The 18,033-nt window shown below is 30.8% G+C and overlaps 1 protein-coding gene across 1 annotated transcript in view; it reads left to right on the forward strand.

Moving 5' to 3' along the window:
- The first annotated feature begins 8,740 nt into the window (after positions 1-8,740).
- The window catches only part of LOC125064652 (protein eiger), a 39,184-nt gene continuing 29,891 nt past the window's right edge, over positions 8,741-18,033 (forward strand). Inside the window, exon 1 of the mRNA XM_047671815.1 lies at positions 8,741-9,352. Within this exon, the coding sequence (XP_047527771.1) occupies positions 8,990-9,352 (363 nt within the window). The 5' untranslated portion in view covers positions 8,741-8,989. The remainder of the gene's footprint in view (positions 9,353-18,033) is intronic.

Consider the following 18,033-nt stretch of genomic DNA (forward strand, 5'->3'; position numbering starts at 1 on the left):
TCCTGTAATTGCTTCAACAAGAAATAAGAAATAAATGACGGTCGAGATTTATTCAAAACAAAACGCATTTGATTAGCGATCATACCGGGATTCAGTGAACACGATTTTTAAGTTCTCCAAATTAGCCTGTTTTATTTCGTCAAGCCAGTTATCCCTTTAATAAATGGCAAAATGCATTTTTCAGGATAAAAAGCTAAGTGCTTAGTATTTTTTATCCATAAACTCTCAAAATTATGCGTTGCTGTCTTTATAATATCAGTAAGGAAATATTTTTATATAAGAATATTAAATTCCCGATTATAGCGTTGACAAAATTTAAAGCAGATGAAACGGAACTATTTCTATAATAATATTAATATTATCATAGTATTATCATAATTTGAAATCCCGTCTAATAGATACATACACTTTGCACTATAAAGTACTAGAATTAAAACATTCAAACAAATTCAAACAATTTCTAAGTAGTGAATATAAAACAATGGCTGAAACACTGCTGCCCTTATCGATTAAATTTTTCTATATGTGCTTTAGATGCAAATTTGGAACGGTTTTCTTTTTTATTTCGTATTATTGTATTATAGCGTTTATACTTGTATTTGAAAACTGACGATCGGTTTCGGTCAACTAAATATATAACAAGAATGATATGTGAAAAAAAATATCGTTAACTTTCACTTTCACTTTTACTTTAAATAAATAATCAATATTGATATTTTAGTATTTCATTTTAATAAAACAAATTTCAAAACAATATATCATTGAAAGTTTCCGCAAAATAACACAAGAAAAATTTGTTGCTAAAATTATTAAACAGGCGCTTCGTTTACCAACTTCATTAAATATATTTATAAATAAACGATTAAAAAATGCATTTGCATGCCTAGCAATAATTTTACCTAGTCAAATGGGTTTCAAAGTTTCTATTTTTAATCATTACAAACGAGAGGACGTTAAAAAACAAAAAGGATATTTTATAAATCAGGAAGAAGTAGAATATTGATTGTTGATATCACATTTAAAAAGTTGAAGTTCTATTATGTTGCTATGAAAAACATTGTGAAAACCTAGAAAATTTTTACTTAGTATCGTGTATTTAATGCAAATGGTACAATATTCTAGTACATTGAAATAAGAGACAAATATTTGCTAAGTTTGCTTGCCTCATTATCAGCTGCCTCTTGACATGATACTCACCAAATATGTCAACACATGTAGGCAGTGGGCACCCACAATATGGCCCGTAGTCTATATCAGGAGAAGAACCTCAAGAATAATAAGGCAAGGGTCCTTTTTAATTTTTTAATTATGCAAAACCATAACGTCGTAAATCTTATCGTCGAATTTCCTAAAAATTAACAAAGTAATAGTATTGTTACTTTAATTCTTAAAATATCAAGTATTTTGTTTGTTAAATCCTATTTTAATATGTGTAAGATATAAGAGATTGGAAATACTAGTAAAAAAAAACCATTTTACCCTAATTAATGTGCAATACTAATCTGAAAATTCGAAGTAACTAATTTTGTCATAAACCGAGAAATTGATATAATTATGATAATGAGAAAAGTTTTAAGAATTACGTTCACCTGGGATTACTTCCCGAACTGGAAAAACGCGAAATGCGAAATTCACGGAAAGTCTTTTCGTATTTTATAAATAAAAAATTGCAGTCAATTAAGTATAAAATAGTATTTGGTGGTATTGTTTGTATCGGGCTGTTTTACCATTTAATACATAACATTTTAATAACAGGAAAATAAAAAGTAAAAACAGTTTCCCGCCATATTTCTATTATTATTTCTATTGACATATAATGAAACCGAACCGTTTGATCACTGTTGATTAAATGTGGATTACAAACGCCAAGAATTTGCGAAAAAGAACATGGTCAAAGGCAGGTCCACTGACAATACCGTAACCCGGATTAACTCACAACTTATTATGTAATATATTGCTTTGTTTATTGTGGGATTGGAAAAGCATCGTTTATTAGCTTCAATGGATGGGCAAAATCATTGATTCGGATCATTACTGAAACAGCTGATGATACTCGAGTCATAAATAGAAAAAACGGCCGGAATTAATAAACAGAAAAGGTGTGGTTTTCAATCATTACATACATTTTAGTTACAACACAAAACGGCACATATATGTTTATGATAATCAAATGGAAATTAACAAGGAAAACATATCAAAATTTACATCATCAAAGTTTACATTATCAATGAAAACAAGGAAAAAATTAAAAGATCTTGAATTTGTATATAAAAAACGAAAATATTTTTTTCCTCAACCCAATATAATAAACGATAATGTACTATTTTTGTAATGAGGTTTTATTAGTTAAACACAGCATATGTCAAGGTGCCAGGTTCAAAAAAGTTATCGAGTTTTATGTTAAAAAGTTACCAAGTTGATTAATATTACATTCCCGTGCTTAAGGAAATACGTAAATCTTTGATTAAATCGGATTAATAAGATTGAGACAAAACTGAAATTAAGAGTACTTGTGTTTGATAACGACTGATAGAAAACGTTTAATGACTATATTTAAATAGATTTACACTAACATATATAACAAAATAAAAATAACTCAAATAATAATCCATATGGTTAATCCTTTTTTAGTGGTTTTTTTAGTGTGGGCTTTTCTTCGAAGGAGTTTTACTAGAATTATTTGGCAAAATATTTCATTCTGATTTCATATTTTTGCACGGAAGGATGAAGGATATAAATTATTTGGCAAGGCTAAATTTTTGCTCAATTTGTTCAATTATAATATATAGTTAGTTTTATAAGAGTTTTATATCAAAAACGTCTTGACTATAAAAGATAAGACAATAAGTGCATATTAAACAGAATTGCATAAAGATAAAAGAGATAGTAATAACTATTACGATACGGAAAAATTAATCATTTTATTTTTAGAATCACGATTGTTTTTAATAATTATAATTAATAAGGAAAACAGGAATTTGATTTAAAAAAATTATAATCTATTATTTTAACATAATATTTATTTTTATATTATAAATATATTCATTAATATTGTAACAATAAACATCAAGATCATAAGTTCATGGAAATTGTTGCAACAAAGTAATTTTATTATACAGCCTTTATAAATATAATTCCTCTAATATGGAAACGACCATTAAAACATAGTCGTATAAATGTTTTTATCACTATATTAGTTTTACTATTCTAGACAATACCATTTAATTGTCTAAATTATGTTATAAAAAACCGTTAATTACAATGGAAAAAATCGGTAAATACAATGGAAAAAGTTTCTTTCAGAAAGCTTTGGTAGATACTACTCAGTACATATCCGACTTTCTCCACAACAGTAGTACTTTATATTCTTATCGTTACATTTAACGAGTGAGCTCTGATATTGGATTTAAGACGAGCAGATGATCGCAAGCAGTAATGTGACCAGATATAATTATTGAACGCTAGTGATGTCAATATTTTTGTGCTGGCTTATTCATGACGTCGTTAAAATAACTTATGACTAGCAAAAGCCGCAAACATTATATTTAGATATCGGTATATATTGCGTACGTTGTTCAAAGTATAAGTATTTTATGAGTAATGACAATTATATCTAATACTTTGTACTGCTTTGTATTCTACATAAATATTTTGTTATTAATAATAATTATTTTGAAGCTAACTAACCAAATGCTGGTACCTATTCAAGCTTAAACCGCTGTACCGATTTAGATGAAATTTTGTATGGAGATAGTTTGAGTCCTGAGGAGTTCTTTATTCAACCGTCGAGGGGGATAAAACGGGAGTGATGGTTTGTGTTCTATAGGTAAGGCTAACAAATGATAATGGAAGATAGCGGGCTCAAACCCGACAAGCACAAGTCATTTTCATGTACTTTATTTATTTGTATAGTTATAAATCTCATGCTCGTGGTTAAGGCAAAATCGTGAGTTATTTTGTATATCTTGGATGTTCTTCCAAGTTGAATAGGATTCTAATAAAACCCTCTCCTCAAAAGAAAAGAGGGCATAAATCCAGAAAAAAGATTCACATTTAATTTTTATCTCTAATTAATTATTACATACAGAGCTAACCAATTAAGTAATTTTTATTACTGCAAGAACGCTGATAATTAATTTGGAAATTGACCATACTGTTTCAACGTCAACGTTACTGGCACAGATAAAGTCATTAAGTCACTCGGATTTGTACACGCTCATCCGGGCTGGTACTATATACTCTGTGGTTTTATATCAGTGTAAGATAATAATAGCAATATATTATTGAGCTGTTTCTATTTAACTGTATTTGAAAAATCGCGGGCGAAAGCTTGTTCCAAAAAGTGTTTGTGCAAGTCAGACAATGCCTTATAAATGGCACTGTTGTGGATTTTCAAATATCTAGATGTTGCGGATAAAACTTAGAATTCCAACCCGATGTCCGGCGGTGGAACTCAGCGGCCGGGATTAATTCAAAGAATATCTACGAATTTTCCCTGTGAAAAATATGGTACAATATGCAAAGTGCTCTAACATATCTACGCAAAGTCAAAGGATCAAGCAGGTCGAAAAGAAAAATTGACGATGCTGGGGAGCACCCGTCAAGAGGTGAAAGCAGTACTCCATGTGAGGCCGAATTTGCGCATAGTATAGTTTTAGGCAATGGGCTGATGTGAAGTCCGTACAAACTTGCATTGCTGAGTACACCGAGTCTTTTCGATGCCAATTTGGCCTTGGCCTTTTGACCTTCCAATTGAACACGGAATTGATTTAGGCTCTAAACATCAATGACAAGTATTCCGATATCGCTGTGGCAGTAATGGGAATGTTCTTGCATTCCAAAATACAGTCAAATGATACATAACTTATACGAATAATGTATTACGAGCGGCAATTTTTTTTCAAACATTATAAGTACATTTATTTTCATTTTTTAATTTGAATCATTGATAATTTTATTTTCACTTCGAGACAAAGAAACAAATATCATTACTGTATTGCTGGATAGCATCAATCCAATATTAAGCATATGTGTGTCAGTAGACGCACATTAACGACTTATTTTTAGACTGTGGAAAGGCACACATTTCGTTTAATTTTCGCGTAACTTACATCATCGAATACATAAATATTGAAATTTATAAACCTGTTTATTTTAATCGAAATGACAAGCCTAAATAAGCAATTAACCTTATTGTGTCGCCAAACAATTTGTATCATTTGCAGCCTGCATACTTTGTATGTAGTTTGAAATACATATAACACGTTAATATATATGAATTACTAGCTGTGCCCGCGACTTCGTGCGCATTTGAATTTAATAAAAAAGCGTGACTTTATTATTATTTTATATAATTCTAAAATAAAAGTAGCCTAAGTTACTCCTTATTACATCAGCTATCTGCCAGTGAAGTCCCGTCAAAATCGGTCCAGCCGTTCCAGAGATTAGCCGGAACAAACAGATAGACAGACAGACAAAAATTGTAAAAAAAAATATTTAGGTATATGTACCGTGTATACATGCATATGCATTTAGTAAAACGCGGTTATTTTAGTATTACAAACATCAGACACTCCAATTTTATTAAATGTATACATATAGATAAGTATAACGTATCGTCTGTTAAATAAGAATCTCTATAACGGACATAAAAATAACCCGCCCTCTAACATTGTGCAGAAGAGAAATGCAGTTTACTAACTGCCTTATTATCATTTTTCCTTGTCATAAGATATATAGGGCATATATTTTATGACAAGGAAAATATATAATAGAATAGGAAAAGCTTAGTAAAATGGAACAGATGTATCAGACATAATACATCTCATAGATTATAAGATTGAGAAAAAGCAACGAGGACTGGATTATCCATCAGACAATGTAGGGGATACACATCGGCTGGATGGCTTATACGAAGATCAAAAATTTAGAAACAAGTTTTTAAAATTCATTTTAAATGTAATTGTTGACGCCTAATATTTTTTTTATTTGAATAGAATGAAGACATATCATCGTAATCTAGTAAAAAAAATCTCGTAATTATGTTTAAAATTACTTTATGGTAGAAAAAAAACAAAATGTTAGGGAGTTATAAAGATTAGAGGGGCCAGTGCGGTATGTGCATTGCTAGTCCGACATGATATAATCAGTTTTTCAAAACACATCTATACTAATAGTATAAATGCGAAAGTAACTCTGTCTATCTGATGCTCTTTCACTGCCAAACAACATAAACCGAATTTTATTAAATTTTATATGAAGCAAACTTGAACTCCGGCTTGACGACCAACACTCAAAAACACGGGCGAAGCCGCGGACGACAACTAGTAACTTATATGGTATATATATATATACGACCAGTAAATACCAAATTACACGTATTTTACAATATATGAATAAATAGCAATTTAAAAACATAACATATTAATTTAGTTGGTAATTTAAAAACCATTTTCATAACTAAACATTTGCAACAAACCATTAGACAAAATTTGTTTATTGAACCATCAAAATAGATATTTCTCTTGCGTGATTGATGACGTATATTTATTATTCAATTTATCAAAGTACCATTTTATTTGCTTTTAATTTAAAGTCACGTTATATATGTATCAATGTATATGTATTGTAAAAACACAGTTGCAAATACGTCACGTTTTTGCAACTGTGTTTTTACAATTTCATTATTTGTTTTGGCTTTAATGATCATGGTTTTATCTGGAATTCCGTTTGTCTGAAATCTGTCTGGTCGTGTTGGATTAGCCGTCCCATCGGAATATGAGAGTAAAGAAACAGCAATAAATTACGCAGACACAGGTGCATTCTGCACTGATATCACTATTGTGGACTAATATAGTCTCTTTTGAGAATGACTGCTGTGGCTAATGGGTCAAGAATCAGTCAGTAAGACGTCAATCCTGATCGTAATTGAGTGTTAACACACTTAGTATAAATATTCAGCGTAATACAATGATGTAACATTAAAATATTACATTAAAGCATCACATTTCTGTCATAGTTTTTGTTCACGGTTTCTTGTATATAATTGGAGCATCTGATAGTGTCACACTCTCGTACTAGAAATCTACTGGAGCGATCTTTGAACTGTCTGACGCCTGCGTCATCAATTATATTAAGAAAATACTTTGAATTGCTTTGAGATATATATAATCTGACTTCAAACGGCGAGAGATTATTATTTGACCTGCATATTTTAAGTGATTTGATTTATTTATAACTAACTAAGAATGTTTTCTTTGAATGCTTTAATTTTGTGGGCTAATATACGAGTATATAATTAATTATTTTTAGAAAGAAAGAAAGAGTTTGTAATGTGTTTACCAGTAAGCTTAAAATAAGTATTGGAGTTAAGTAAAGGGTGTAATATTATATTAACAAGCCTAATATGTCTAAAACGTACTCTACTATTTACATTTTAGGTTTTTTAAGGTTTTACCCAAATCTGAGTCTTCTGTCTGAGTCTGAGTCTTTTATTTTTTAAAACGTGAAAGTATCATTTTAAATATCGATGCTTTTTATATAAAATAAGCAAGGCTGGCGGATAATGTGTTGGCGGACGGGCAACCGGATGGTAAGTGGTAACCATTGCTCATGGACATTCAGTCAGACAGTCGGTGTAGGTACCACCCACTCTACCGCCAAGATACCGCCGAAATATTTAGTATTGTTATATTGTGGTTTGTGGGTACACATGTATTAATAATTCATTCATGCCAATGTCTATGGGTGGATGGCTTCCCATTATTAATTTAAAAAATAAACGAACGATTGATATTGTAATAAACTTTACACGGACAGACACGACTCCATATCAATTTGTATTGCATGTTTTTTATAAAATTATTCATTAGTGTATCTTACTTTGACGTTATTTATAAATTGAGAAATGCGAAGGTGTACTTTGCAAATTACAGTTAGATAACGATACGCAATTGGCATTTAAATTTTTTCAAATTGTTATTGGCTCATAGGATTTTGGTTTTCATCAATTACAATTATAACACTGTTACCTAAAAAATCAATTGCCTTATATAGCCAATATTATGTACATAGGTACAGCTTAATTAGATTTTTTTATCATTGTATTTGTAACGTTTTTCTAAAGGACGTTAAAGGCAGCAAGTTTTTAGCTTAAATGTTTTTATATAAGAGTAGTCAGGTATCTTCTTAAGTAATATGAATTGATGACTGCAATTTTAGCAAAGTAACATTCCATTTTGGGTTCTTACTGCTATTGCTATTGTTGTTTGCAAATAATGAAATTTTTTATATTACAACTGTGTAAATCAAATAAATTTAGACCATTTATCACTAAATTAAATGAAAATCGTTCATCAAATTTTATTCTTTTTATTTTAATAATATTATTTTCAATTAATTACAAACATATTTTTTTAATAATTTATAAATTTTACTGCTAGTATATTGTAGATTGTTCTACTTGCATAAACGATGAATATTCATGAAGCACGAGAGAAAAACGTCCAGTTATTAACTATTACTTAATATTAACAGCAGCGCCGGCTGATAATGCCGTTATAAGCAGACATTATGTATGCATTGTACAGGTCCACATAATATCAACATAATGAAATTCTTTCACAGCGAATACTTATAACGCTAACGACTGTTTGTCATTAATTATTCAATTGTTTACACTATGAGTGTTTACGAAGGTTAATCTTCCCAATTACCGCATTCGGATAGTTGAGCGTTGACGAGCCGTATGCAACGTTGCGCGGGCGCCGCGTGCCACACGACTCGCTTCGTTTTGTTCCACTCGGTTCTAGTCCGCCTCGCCGGTCACGCGTGTATTTCTTCCTGACTTTCGGATATTTCTCAGCACGTGGTTCTATTATCAATAAGTCGAACCGACCTTCTTAGAACACGATAATGGGCCGATAACGGCTAATTGCTCCTATTTGTTATCGTGTAACAGATCGCGAGTGCAGTGTCAATCAAGGGTGTGATGGCCGAAAATCGTGCGCTTATACCCGAGCCTGTCACCATGTACACCCAGACGGAAGCATTGAAGGATGTGAAGGACTTATCAAAGAACTTAATGAGTGAAGATTACGAGCGACAATATGCGGGTACAGAAAGGGGTAACCGAAGGCGGCACGGGTGCATCGTCTTCGGGGTGACCGTAGGGGCTTTGGCGGTTTGGTTACTGGCCCTTACAATTGTTCGGGAGATACAACTTACTCGTCTCCGAGAAGAGGTTGATGAGCTCACCGCTAATATGATAGCGATGTCGGCAAACGTGATGTCCTTAAACCAGAAACTCGAAAACAACAGGTTATTTAACGAATTCAAAGCTCTGGAAGACACGGTGAGTGCTCATTGTTTACATTCTTCATACTTTATGTCTCGTGGAAGATAGAATACATACATTGACATATTTAAATATGTCATAGATAAAGTGAAAATGTAACATGAAACAAACATGTATGTTTACGATATAAATATTATTTTAGGTTTTGGACACGACGTTTATTTCATTGCTTAAAGCGTGACAATTGACAACTTTAAATTCATAACATTTACATTATTTTTACATCTATGGTGTTAATTGATGCTACTATAAAACGTTGACATTACTACTGTACATATTTTTTGTGAAACATGTAGTTAATGTTGAATGAATAATTATAGCTAATTTAGATCGGCTATGAGTTTTTAATACATTGAAAACATAAATATTTTAAAACTTAGTGTGATATCAAATAGATAAGTATGTAGATATTACAAATAGGTAATAACAAGTATCGATTTCCTTTATTTACATAATCAGTGAAGTAACAACTTGAAGCTTGATAATACATAATAAGTCGGAGCTAGTCCAAGGTTCTATACAGCTGCACGGAGATCATTACATTCAATTGACTCGATCATTGATGATATGATGACAGAATATAAAACATTCCAATTCATACTCATAAAATGTTGAATACCTCTGGTCTTTCTTGTAGCTTGTATTTTTTTTAAATTCATTTATCATTCAGTTATTTGGAGAATATCAAAATATCGATACAACACTTGAAAAACACTAATAAAATATGAATGGTGGTATAACTATATAGAACACTGATTCATTTCGAATTCGTTGGAATTGATCATTTATGATTTGTAATATCGTGTTGGTTATTTTTGATCAAAACAAAAGCTGAAATGTTTAGCCAAGGTGTGCCAAGTATGAGAATGTTATACAAGTTAAATATGTAGCTGTAAATTGTTATTTATGCTATTTTAAACGTTTAAACTCAAATAAATCCTATATATTGCTCGATATTCGTATAATTGCTGTGTTTAATTAACTGAATGGGATTTTCCTTCCTATTTGTTTTATCAAATTTAGATTAGTATAAATGTCAGGCTTATTTATTTGTTCTTATTTTGAAATAAATAAAATAAAAATATTTATATTCGAAGGTTTTGTTTTGTTGTAAATTATAATTGCATACTTTTTTTTTTCAAATTATTATCAGAGTATGATCAGAGTTTTTTTTTATTGTTATCTTATTTCGTGAACGGAAACAGTTTTCTTTTTTATTTCAATATTGAAATTTCGTCGGCCGACTATTGATTCACTGATAATAAAAAATTGGAACCACAATGAATAAATTCATACAATTTAGCGTAAAAAAAGGCTTGACCAAAATCGGTGGCGGATGTCCGCGCTACAATATTTGGAACTGGTTTTGTTTGCAAACCAGTTAGGTTTGTAAATAAAAAATGATGCGCTGCAGTGGACCCTCGTTGCGCAACCGCTATACTTAGTAATAGTTTATATTATTGATATCGTTATATATAATTTTATATCTAACACGGTAAAAGTTTTCATTGGACTACAATAGTTAACTTGTCTATTGTTTATATTTGTTAAGATTTAAAAGAAAACAGTATTTTAACGGGCAGTATATGTCCCAGTGCTTAGCTAAGGCCCCCCCTCTCTTTGAGGAGAAGGTTTGGAGCTAATTCCACCACTCTGCTCCAATGCGGGGTGGTGGATACACATGAGCCCGAATTGAATTGAAATTAGACACATGCAGGTTTCCTCCTGATGTTTTCTTTCATCATGGAGCAAGAGAGGAATGTCTTCGTTGCAGTCGGTTAAGATGCACGTGTTCTAACTTCTTCCCAAAAATTTAGTTGTTAAGTAGACTTGTTTAAATTGTTAAGATTTTATAATTAAAATTTTAGTATGTAACACGCTACTCTTGCTATTAGCTTATAAGGCTGTAGATTCCGAGCTTTCGTTTTCGTTTCTTTTCTGTCATGTGGTTCTCTCTGTGAAGAAATTCGCTTCTCTCTGTGAAGAAAGTAGTTCAGAGTTTGGAAGTAGGCAGTGTTTTTATTCCCGTCCCGTTAGGACTTTAAGTCGTTGACGATCTGCGTTTAAGCTCTCTCCCGTCGGATCGGATTTTACACTGTAATTTAAGTAAGTTAAATTTATGTTTTCTATGATATGTTAGTAATAAGAAGATGTAGTTATTGTTTCTGATTTTAAATTAATATTTTAATAATATAAATAATGTTCGCATCTCTGATATTAGTAAAATCTTAAGCAGCAAATATTACTAATTTATTTAATATTAATTTAACAATCATGACTATCCCTAGATTTTTCAATTTATTGAATTACTTTTCTTGAATTGAGACAATAGAAATAATTACGAGTTTGAACTTCATAATGCTAGAATAGTCAAACGGAATGAATAATCTAAATTAAAACATAAACACGACGAAGTGTATTTAATAGTAAGTCCCATTTAACTTATTTCTAAACGGCAATCCACTCAACTTGAATTAGAAATTCAGAATAGCACTGCAGTGAGAGGTCTCTTCTGAGTGTTATTAAATATTTTAGGATCCATTTAATTTATAATTATTTATATGAATAGGTAAATATTCAATTCTATACGCATCTTAAATGTAAAGTATCAGTCTCTATATGTACCACTACTGGTCAGTAGCGGTACATTTACGGTCATTTTTGCTAAAGCCTGAATTATCAAAACAAATTAAGCACGCTTATTGTCGGTTGTTCTTGTCTGGAGTTGGACCTGCCATCGTTGGATATAGTTATCCTTAATTACAGTGATCCACTGACATCAACACGTTCTATTCATAGGACCATCACGGCTAGCTATGTACGTAATAATATTTGTGTCCGATCACGTCACGAATAGTTGGAATTATGAGATATGTACTATTTATTGGTGTATGTCCATCTTTAATTAGTTGCATTTTATATATTGAAGTGGCCGCTCCACTTGTACTAAACATTTAATTTTCTTAATTATAAGTACTGTTGTTGAAAAAGTTTTTTTTTATTAATATGCGTTTCATTTTTGAAGTTTCAATCGTAATTTGATGAAAACAAAATTAACTCTTCAGATTATTATAAAGCGTTAAATTTTATCAGTTCTTTATTATTATTACTTTTAAATGTTCATTATGAACTCTCATAATTGAGTACAAGGGCGGTATAGCGTCAATAAAATATCTTATCTTACTATAGAAAGGCATCCGAAACCTAATCTGCTTTACCTTTATTGATCGGTGAATATAAATAGCCAAAGACAAAAAACTACCGTTTTCTCATCCATTTATCAACTATTTTGTTTCTTAGTTCGTAGCTATTGACGAGCTTTAGTGTTATCTTTAAAAAATATAGATAAAAATAATATTTTCCAATATTTCTATATGTATGAACATTCAAAACTTATGCATACATATGGAATTCATACGTAAAGCATATTCATATACATATTTTCCTCAGATTTTTAATTACAATTACGGTCGGAAATCGAATTTTATAAATGTGTGAACATAAAATAAATAAGTACATACTTATTTTTCTGAGTCCTTTTTGGTAAGTACCAAGATTATATTTAGATCACATTTCAGAATTAAGTTGTTATTGCCATGTATTATTATCATAATTTATTTATACCTTGTCTTGCACCTTTATGGCTAAATAAATAAATAATTATTACGTAATAATATATTATATAATTTGAGTAAAGCGTGAGACTGAGTTATGTCAACTCAAGGTCAAATTTGTTTACATTTTCTACTTCGATATCGTATATTTATAAACATTGAATTTAGAATTAATGTTCTTATTGAAGTTTACAGATTTTACAAAATATTATGTAAATTAGGTAAATATTGTAAGTAAAATCTGTATTATATGTTTTTATTGTTAACCTTTATATTATAACACTCTGAGTAAGCACCCAGTATTTATGCGTTAGTAATAAATTCTACTTTCAATCGCCGAAATGTATACAAGATATTAAAATATAATAACACGCTCTCAACACATCGTGAGGAATTAATCGGCTATAAAATGGGTTCTCGATTCATTAACTTTTAACAGCTCTACGTATCTGCTACTTGAATTTGGTTTATTTGTTACTTTGAAAACTCTTTGTAACATATGATCACGTATAGTAGGAAATTTTATGTTTATTTAAATATAGAGAGAAATCATAATATATTAGATTTTAAAAGTATTTGGGTAAAATTGTTGACTTACGATTTACTTGAAAAGAGATTTATTATCAACATTTGAAATAAAGGAACAGGTAAAAGAAATACCGCCGATGCTGAATTAAAGTATTAAATATCTGTAATGTTTATGGTATTTGCCTTTTATTATATTTTCTGCTTGATCAGTCGAATGAACGTCATAGAGGTATAAAGGTGGCACAAATGAGTTGTCGAACAGGAATAAATATAGATTTGGTGGGTATACAACGTTGTTGGAAAAACGCCAATGTTTGCAAGACGTTTTGTAAATTCAGCGGTGAGCGCACGTGCAGCGTGTGAATGGTAAAGGGACTAAATAAAATTAGTACTTACCAAGATTACATTTGGATCATATTTCAGAACTAAGTCTTTATTTCAATGTATAATTTATTTAGAGTAAATATAGACATTGACGTAGTCTCTCCCTAGAAGGGCAAGAAGCACGCCAAAAGTAAGATATTAGATCTAAATATGTATTCCTCATTGAATTAGATTAATACGAGTTTAAGTTAATATTTTATCTAGAGAACCGGTGGGTAGTTTTAAAGGATGAAAGGCCACCCGGATGTGTAATGTTTATAGAAGTAATCATTAATTTACTTCGAGATTTTATCGTTATAAATACTAACTACCCGTTCCGGCTCCATTCGGGTCACGGCTTTTCATTACTATAATATTCTAGTACATAAAAGCCTTCCTCTTCAATCAATCTATTTATTGATGTAAGCATTAAAATCCGTTGCGTTGTTTAAAAAACCTACAGACGGCAAGAACCGACTTTGCTTTATATCCATATTTATATCTATACTATGTAGAGATAAACAATTGATACAATGAGTATCACGCCGAGTATACTCTGTAGCCATAGAACGTTATAAACATGTCCACACATCTCATTTTTTTTCTAACAAGTTTTTACTAATCATCTGTAAACATGTAGTAGTTAGACGGAAAATACAAACATTGATGTACAAAAAATTCAATGAATTATCTTGTTAGTAAATATTATAACCAGTTTTTTAATGTTGTCTAGCAAAGAAATAAAAGTATTAAATAAATTGAATTCTGTTGAAAGTTGGTCGTCATCTCGCCATTTAATGTAACTTGGGGTTAATTCCTTAAAAGTTAGAGATTTTCTGTTTACCCTCGTATGTATGTGTTTTTTTCGAAACGATACGACCGGTTTTTACGAGTGTAATTACTTAGTTGGATTGTTTAAACCTTCTTAGTATGGAAAGCTTTACTATATTATAAAATACTAGCGATCCGCCCCGACTATGCACGAGGTAACCGCGCACCGCATTTTTTTAATCAGGAATAAAGTAAGCTCCTTGCCAGTGATTTTTTTTTAAATTGGATCACTAGTTCCAGAACTTCTGGGAACTACCTACAAACAAAAAATAAGAAAACAAATTTTAGTATAGATCGAAGCAGTATTCTTCTGTAGAAATTGATGGATAAAATAATTGTCTTCGTATACTGAAAAAGTAGGCTAGCTAGTAAAAAATATTTCGGTCCACCGTTATTATTTTTACTTAGTTTCGTTCTATGTTATAAATTAAAAAAACTTAAACTTGAATTTTATAATTTTAAAATATGGTCGCTTTTAACGCATATAAGTAGACATTACAATGCCAAGGTTATATCTTTTATCTTTAACGTTTGTATAACGTTTAATGTTAGACATTATGGTTGACCTTTCGTCATTAGAGTCACCGCCAGATCTGTAGGTATTTAAAACAAAAAAAACAGTTGTTAATAGTTCAATTTTGTTACGATACAATGCCGATAGATTTTATAATAATGAATTTAAATTAAGAACACAAAGATTTTAATTGAAGAAGAATATTTTTTTTATATTTATAATTAGATAAATATGCGATATGTATGTATGTGTGTAATATGAGAATATGCCAAGTTACAGTGGCTCCCCCATATAAATGGATTGGCGGGTAGACTGAGTTCTGCGACATTTGCGGTCAAAAAATTAGATTATTTAACGATGTTGATACGGCTCGCCTAGTTTATTTCAGTTACTTTCACAGTATAATGGGCTATGGTATTATGCTTTGGGGTAACGCAGCCGCTATCCATACTATATTTGTGCTGCAGAAGAGGGCTATTCGCGCAATCTATAACCTAGGAGCCAAGGAATCATTTAGGTATTAATTTAAAGAAATTAAGATATTGACTGTTGCTTCTCAATATATATTCTGTAATGTTTTGTATGTACGGATAAATATTATGTTTTTATGAGAAAATGTGATTCTCATAACATTGGTACAAGGAACAAACACAATCTTGTTACTCCTGTTACTCGACTGCATAGAGTCAGTAACTCTTTTGTGGGGCAATGTATACGCTTCTACAACAGGATCCCAGAAAGCGTTCAAAATGCTTCTGTTGCGAAATTTAAAAAAATTGTTAAGGAACGCTAGTGCGCGAAAGGTTACTATACAATTAGTGAGTTTATGTTTGATAGCACACCTTGGGAATGAAACGATCGCCTCCTGGCTGTTCCTATTCATATTACAATTATGTATATAATTAATTTGACGTAAAACCGTTTGGTCTAGATACAAAACATTTTTATAGTCGTGGGAAACAGTAAAAGTTTTGATAACATTTTTACAAAGTCATCTGTGACGGTAAATTATGATGGCGCCAAGATTAAAATTTAAATATTATTTGGCGCCTTATATCTGTATAATATCCTGTCGTTTTGGGTACTAATAAAAATATTTTAAATTTTATGTATATTATTTTTTTATTTATTTTTAATCTCCTATTAACTCAAATTTATAAATGTTTAATTGGAATGCAAATATATTCAAATATTTGGCTTTTAACTATACAAATAAAAAGATACGTCTTCAAAATAGATATATGCCAAACACAAAGAGTTATCAGCAATTGTCCATATAATTTCTACCGTTCATTTATATTGGTCAAAATAATTTGTTGCCTTATTTTTGACAGCATATATACATAATATGAACCTCACGTGGTAAGATTTGAGTAAAAACATATTTATATATATATTACCTTTAAAGTAACGGTAATATTACATTATCTTAACGCATAAAAAAATCATTATTCATACATGAAATCAAAGTTTCATAAATTCGTGCCAAATAATTTTATTCATTTACCTAATGAAATTATGACTGGACTGGAAAAATTACTCCTCAGGCTTGACTTGTCCAGTGGAATAGGTCTGAAGGTCGTCATGGAAGTTGTTGATAGCTCTGCTTCTGATGATGTCGACCAGCAACCAGTATAATAACCTGGAACAAAAAGATCATAACATGTTTCCGGTCTCAAATAGACTAGTTATATTATCTTAATGTCTTCGAAGGTGGGATACGACGACGGGACGACGTGAGGACGAAGGGAGCAGGACCATCCGGTGTGACACCAATTAGGGGAGACCTTTATCCTGCAAGCGGCCTTTAAAAATTGTATGATGGTTGGATTGAATTACACGTCCTTCTCTCTCATAATTATGATAACAATTCTGACACGATTTGAGAAAGTTAATTCGGAGGCCAACGACTTTACGTCCCTTATGAGGTACGGGTAAACACTTATAACATCCAGACTCCAGGGACTGAGACAGAAACAACCAAAATATCATTTTTATCAGCCTTACCCGACGATACAGCCAAATACATGAATAATGTACATGTATACAATATAGTGTTGAAAAACACTTATGAAGTTGTTATTGGTAATAAAATATATCCCATCAAAAACATAAATGTAAAAATGAGAGCCAAGTTAAATATCATGATATATACCTTGGTCGTTGTCTTCAATGACAAAAGAAGTGAGATCTAAATTTGTGCCAAGTTAAATAGTCCTTTCTGAAATTTATTTATAACTACATAAAATATCATTTCTTCTTATAACTTGGGGTAATATATTGTTGCCTAAGGTCTGACTTGGCTAGTTCTTATATGTTTATAAACACAAATTGTAGTTTGTGTTTAGAATAACAAATTATAGCTCAGAACATCTAAGAAGAATTGAGGACAGCTCAGTATTGCTTAGTTAGTATTAACGTACATTAAGAGCTGCGATGGTCCAGTCACTAGAAAACATGAATCTTAACCAGATATTGCGAGTTCATATCCAGACAAGTACCATTGAATATTTGCGTGCTTAATTTGTGTTTATAATTCATTTGTAACAGGCTTAGAACTTACGAAGGCTATAATATAATTTGTATATGAGAACTAGCCAAGTCAGACTATAGGCAACAATATATTACCCCAAGTTATAAGAAGAAATGATATTTTATGTAGTTATAAATAAATTTCAGAAAGGACTATTTAACTTGGCACAAATTTAGATCTCACTTCTTTTGTCATTGAAGACAACGACCAAGGTATATATCATGATATTTAACTTGGCTCTCATTTTTACATTTATGTTTTTGATGGGATATCACTACTTTTTGTATATAAATTA

Source organism: Vanessa atalanta, chromosome 1, assembly GCF_905147765.1.
Source record: "Vanessa atalanta chromosome 1, ilVanAtal1.2, whole genome shotgun sequence".
In the NCBI taxonomy this organism is placed as follows: domain Eukaryota; kingdom Metazoa; phylum Arthropoda; class Insecta; order Lepidoptera; family Nymphalidae; genus Vanessa; species Vanessa atalanta.